Genomic DNA, 6404 nt, shown 5'->3' on the forward strand with positions numbered 1-6404 from the left:
CTGGGTGAATATGATAGAAACAAATGAGAAATTAAGCAAACCTTTTCCCTTTTCATTTTTCATTGAAATGTGCGTTAGAACCCCATAAATTTGAAGTTAGACCATATGAAACTTCAAAATTATGAGATAGATCCCCTCTAAACAGGACAATTGAACTTCTTTCTGAAGTTTTGTTGAGCATATTTTTATCAGTTTTTGGGTGGCTTTTGTGTGAAATTTTCATTTGCATTGTGTAAAATGATTCATTCTGTTTTACATACTTGCTTATTTTAATAACTTGCAGAGCCTTGACGAGATTATAGATAAATCACTTCAAAGACAAGATGGCTCAAGTACATGTGAGGACTTTGTTAGTTTGGCTCAATCATGGCTGAGCAAAATTCAGGTGTCATGATATGGGCCTTTGCATCCTTCGTGTTAATTATTGTACTTCTCTCTATTAACTATTGAATGCGTTGTCTAACTGCCCTGGCGGATGAAAAGAACATAATAGTGATTGATTAGAGAAAGTTGGGGATGTTAATATAATCCATTAAGCCTTTTCCTCAGAATTTAAGTTGTGTGTTAATTAGTCTTTCTGTACACTGTTTGTATATGCTGTGCTTTTTCTACATTTCAAGTTCAAAAAGGCTTTTGTCTGTGAACATGCGTGTTAAAGATATTAATAAAAAGTAACCTTCTCCTAAAAGCTTTGACCATTGAGATATTTGGTCTTTGACGGTGAGAATGGCAAGTATTGGTAAACTTCAAATTTTTTTAAGTTTATTTTGAACTTTCACAATTGTGAAAGGATATTTTCTTTTTCTTTTTTTTTTTTTTTTTTCCTTTTTTAGCTATAGGAATGAATTTTTGATATAATTTCATGCCCAGTAGCTGTAGCTGTGAGATTTTAAGGCCAGAGATTAGGACTGAAAATAACTGAAATAATTAATACCATATGTTATTAATAAAAGTAGAGCCAGCACATATATTTATAAACTGAGAGAACTAAGACAGAGGATAACAATTCTCCTGATGTTTGGTCGGCAGAGAGAGGAGAATCAGAGAAAGAAAACCTATAATATATGATATGCGATCACACAGTTGACTACCCACAAAATGAGGTAAACAATATAAATTTGTTATTCCCTTGGAGGAAAATTAGGGGCCTGCATATTGCATAAAGGCATTTTAAACCAAGGCGATGAGAATCAGAGGGCCACGGGATGATTTCTTATAGGAATAATGTTATTCCAAGTTAAAATTTTGCCATGGGACAGTGAATCCTTGGGAAAAAATTCTAGTCCTTGTTCCTCATTGTGAAAACTCCCTTAAACTATTTTTCTCACAATGGAAAAAAAAGGGAGAAGAAGAAGAAGAATCGTTTTGTCCAAGGTTGTCGATGATGACTATCATTAAGAAGAAGAAGAAGATCGTTTGGTCCCAAGGTTATCAATGATGACTATCATTCTAGCATCTCTTTATCTCTGGCAGAGTTACCGGATGAAAGATAAATTATGTGTGTGAGATATGGATGTTTATACTTTGCAGTGGTCAAATTCACTACGTGGCAAATTTGGTGAGACTAATCAAAGTGAGCTGGCAGCATTCACATCATATGCACTGGCATTTCCTGATAGCTTTTCTTGCCCTCGTAGATACATATGATGTAAGTATTTTCATTATAAGTTTCTATTTCTTGCAACTGCAAATAGTCATATAAATTGTTGGTATTTCTTTAGCTTGAAATGTCCAAAAATTGTGGGAAAATCCTGCAAATCTCTCATGATGCCCTATGTGAACTAGTTTCACACAGAAAATTGCTGTAGCCTAATATAGGAGACTCTGTTAAAATAGTAAAGATGCATAATTCATTGAGAAATATTCTTGTGGAGTCTGATTACGATTCAGCTTCAATGCTTGAGATATTCATAATTTTTAATATTCTTAATCACCGATGCAGACCTGTTCCTATCACTTATCTTCTCAGGGGTTAAAAAGGAAAAGTAATTATACTTGCAAGAGTCCACTATATTTTGACATGAAAATTGGTCCTTATGGTGTGTCCTAGAATTTCGCTTGATAGAGATGAGTGGATAGACCAGGTAGTTCTTCTTGACAATTACCAATATTGATCTCAGGTAAGTGTAAACCTCAAGTACAAATGAAGATAGTCTAACTCAGGACAGGTTGGTCTTTGTCCACTATACAGATGCTGGAGAACAGATGTATAACAGCTGGATGGCATGTATGATAAGTCATACTTAACCTTAAGTGGTGTGATAAGCATGTGACTCATGAATTTTTAATACATAAACATCACTTCTGCTTGCTAAATCAATCTATCTCATATCTTGATACTGAACATTGTTAACTGTGCAATCTCAGAAACTATAATTTCCAGTTATTGTCACCTGTCTAGCAATATCTTTTGTTGGCAGTATGTTTAATAGCAAGTTTTAAAGTTCCTTGGATTTTACTTTGTTGGTCATTCCATTTTACCATCATCCTAATTTTTATTTTAGATTTTCTTCAGTCAATGAATTCACATTTATTTTGACAGGTTATGAGAAGTGGAATCCCAAACTTCTGTGCGGTTGCACTGGCTCTTCATGACTTAGGGTATGCCAGGAAGTTTTTTCATGTTTAAATTTTACTTAAATTAACATTTTACATTAATAAAAAGAACCTGTTATTTCTTTGCTATTCCAGTTAATTTCGACTGATAGAGATTAAATCTTTTTTGGCTTTTTTTTTTTTTTTTGGTGCAAATGAATCAAGAATCATATGCTAAATTACAAGGCACGATGACAGAAACGAGTAACAACGATAGAGTGGCTGCAATAACATCAATTATGGTGATGATTAGAATTCACATCATTGCCTATTATGTTACATCTGAACTTTTATTCTATATATGCAAGATTTTGCACAGAATAAAAGGCAGTGGTCCTTTTCCCCCTTTTCTTGAGTCTGCCTAATCGGGACAATAAATATATAAAATTTGCTTATGTTTTACTTGATCTCGAATTGACTCTTAGAAACCTAACCTTGCAGCTAGAGATTTTGTAGAATCATGAAACCTGTCATGTAAAAAACTTTCAATCCAGACTTAAAATCTCCTTCATTGCTAGCTTCTAGGTTGCTTTTGAAGCATTAATGAATTGGTTACTCCTTATCTGAGCTTAGATGATGTCTTGTATAGATAAAAGCAATTGGAATTAGATTGGACTCTGGCGATCTGGCATATCTGTCTTGTGAGGCGAGAAAATTCTTTTGCTCCATTGAGAAGGAATTCAAAGTGCCTGGTTTTGGAAAGATGGGCATCACTGCTAGTAATGACCTCAATGAGGAAACATTGGATCTTTAAACAAACAGGTAATAGTTCATTTCAGACTGCTGGATCTTGTAACTTCTTCCCTTTTTCAGGATTGCTAGGTTTTCTGATGTTTAAAAGCTTGTGCTTTTTTAACCCTGCAGGGTCATGAGGTTGATGCCTTTGGAATTGGGACATACCTGGTTACGTGTTATGCTCAAGCTGCTTTAGGTGTTGTTTTCAAATTGGTTGAGATAAATAATCAGCCTCGCATCAAACTTTCCGAAGATGTTTCAAAGGTTTGAACATGTGGAACAGGACATGTCAGTCAATCATCCATTCCTCTTTATTTATAATTTTTTCTCTCCCTTTGTCCTTTCTCTGGCTTAGGCTCTATTCCATGCAAGAAAAGATGCTACAGGTTGTATGGAAAAGAAGGCTATCCCATCGTAGACATAATGACGGGGGAAAATGAACCCCCTCCTAAGGTATTTGCAGGCCACCTTATTTAACGTATGTTTGGGGATTGAAATAATTATTCTTAGCATGCTTAGGGAGTTGCCTGCAACTTTTTTGTTCCTTGAGGAACCGATCAAAGCCTACATGCACTGAGTGATTTGGATGTGAATATCATAGAAGTAAGAAACCACGTATTACCACTCTTAGTATAAAATCAATAACGGGCACAGGGCCTTTACATTAGTTTGGGTCATCTGGTGCTTCCTGGAGTTTCAAATCTCTTGACCTGTCGCCTCAACAGCCATATGATTAAGAGTTGATTTCATATATTTACATCAAGGTAGGCTTAAACATCTTGTTAACATTTTAATTATTTGTAGGTAGGAGAAAGAATCCTATGCCGCCATCCCTTCCAAGAATCCAAGCGAGCATATGTGGTGCCACAGCAAGTTGAGGAGCTTCTAAGGTGTTACTGGCGCGGGAGTTCAGGTGAGAGAACAAAAGATTATGGAGATAAATATCAATAACATACTTCACAACGAACATATCTCATTGGAAAAAAATTCGGAGTTACTCCTTGGAAAATTATTTAATGGCTATTAATATACAAGTAAATCAACTTGCTTGTCAAATTTTTGCTTTTGTGTGGGTAACATACGGCTACTTGGTTCTTGAAGAAAACACGAGAGAAATTTTACCACCTTAAAGGACATTAGAGAGCGTTGCATTAAACAACTGGAACAAATGCGACCTGATCACATGAGGAGACTTAACCCGACGCCATATAAGGTCATAAACTGTCACCTTATCCCATATTATCTCTATCATTGACATCTTTATGATTCTGAATTTATTCCTTCCGAAGCAGGTTAGTGTAAGTGCCAAGCTGTATGACTTCATTCATTTTCTGTGGCTCAACGAGGCACCAGTCGGAGAGCTGCAGTAATAAGGTGAATAAAATGGCATGCCTTGTGGACCGATTGATCGTGGCCTAAGGTTCTGGTAGGAATGGGAAAAATAAATCCTTTCATACAGTCATGATATGACTGTCTTCAAATTCAAAGTGCTTTTAGATTGTATGATTTCATTGTCCCAAATAAATGTATGTTTTTGTCCCCGGTAAATGTATGATTTTGTACCTTTGTAAGTTTTTTTTATTCAATAAGAAAATTTAGGGTTGGAAATTTTGTTTTGGGGCTTGAAATAACGAGGTTCTTTACGCTAATCTGGGTGAGCCTTCAAATGGGATTAAGGATAAGGATGGACTTAAGATTGGCTAGTGTGTAATCATCATATCGTAGTGATGGTAATGATATGTTATCATGCCAATAAAAATATGTTTGACACAGTTTTTTTTAATATATATATATATATATAGTACAAAATGATAATAACAATGAAAGATAGTCACGCTGGAGGATATGTTCCCATTGAATTTAGTAATCCTGTTTTTGTTTGGCCGGAATTGAATTTAATAATACTTGAATCTAGTCTTGATAATATATTTTATCACATCAATGTGGGAAAGAAAAAAATGTCGATTATAAATTAGCGATGATAATAAAAAAATGAAAAGACAATAATTTTAGGAATCGTAACCTTGAGTAGCGTGATACTTATGCATGGGGAAAGAAAAAAAAGACAGCAGCATTTATATATTATAAAGATAAATGATTTGATTTTATGACAACACTGATAAAGTTAAAATTCTTCGATCTCTAAAACGGCAGCTTATCAACGAGCATTATTTCCAAATTATTTCTAACGGAAGGGGTTATGACTGTTCATGAGGTTTTGAGTTTGAATTTATGTGAATGCTTTTTTGAAACCACCCCTTGATTAAGCTAACAATACTCAAATATGATTCAATCATATAATTATTTTGAATCATAATATATGATATCTTATAAAATTTTTATTCGATTCAAAATATAGAGTATTGGGTAACTTTAATAATTATTTTTTTAATTATATCTCTATTTTATTTATTACTCTTTTTGAAAAAAATGATATAGTAAAATTTTAATTATCATTATTAAGGAACTTATATAGGGTATTTAATAATGTTACAATTAAAATATTTAAATTTTTTTAAAAAATTAAGATTTCAATTAATTTTTTAAAATTATAAATTAATTACTAATGTCCTGTATTTTTTTTATTAGAAGGAGGAGCTTATTTGTGGCCCCGGGGCGGGGGGGAAGACAGATAACTTTCAAATGATTGGGAGGGAAAATACCTCTAATGCATTTGCAATTTAGTAGAGGCTGTAGTAGTCATAACTTATAATAAGACACGTGCAAAATAGAAGGATTCAAAATTATATTTTTTTAATATTTATCACTCGGATGTTTATCATGGCATGTGAATGAGATTACCGCTATTCTTTTTCATCATAAATTGCCAATTACTACTTGGCCCCTTCCATTAAATCGTTGTGATAAGAAGCACAACAAACAGATTTTAGGGAAACAACATGGAATCCAAGCACATCTACGTTCAAATATCAATGGTCCAAGAACTTGATAATTTTAATTAATTTAATAATACTTCTACATTTTTAAATGAGAGTAAAACAAATCATCTGACAAGTTTAATATTTCTACATCGACAGTTTACATTATAAACTTTTCTTACTTGAAGTTTTCTA

At 33.6% G+C, this 6404-nt stretch overlaps 1 protein-coding gene across 1 annotated transcript; it reads left to right on the forward strand.

Moving 5' to 3' along the window:
- Positions 1-259: 259 nt before the first annotated feature.
- On the forward strand, positions 260-4938 carry LOC129298794 (nicotinate phosphoribosyltransferase 2-like; the record flags this gene model as incomplete). Its single annotated transcript, XM_054937233.1, is given in 12 exon segments — positions 260-385; positions 1531-1620; positions 1622-1648; positions 2543-2605; positions 3185-3341; positions 3344-3357; positions 3460-3596; positions 3687-3783; positions 4135-4243; positions 4432-4455; positions 4458-4543; positions 4623-4938. Coding segments are annotated over 12 exon segments (1008 nt in total), but the record flags the coding sequence as incomplete, so codon positions are not given.
- Positions 4939-6404: the final 1466 nt, after the last annotated feature.

The sequence above is a fragment of the Prosopis cineraria genome, unplaced genomic scaffold, assembly GCF_029017545.1.
Source record: "Prosopis cineraria cultivar Desert tree isolate PC_DT_omini unplaced genomic scaffold, ASM2901754v1 PC917, whole genome shotgun sequence".
NCBI lineage: Eukaryota > Viridiplantae > Streptophyta > Magnoliopsida > Fabales > Fabaceae > Prosopis > Prosopis cineraria.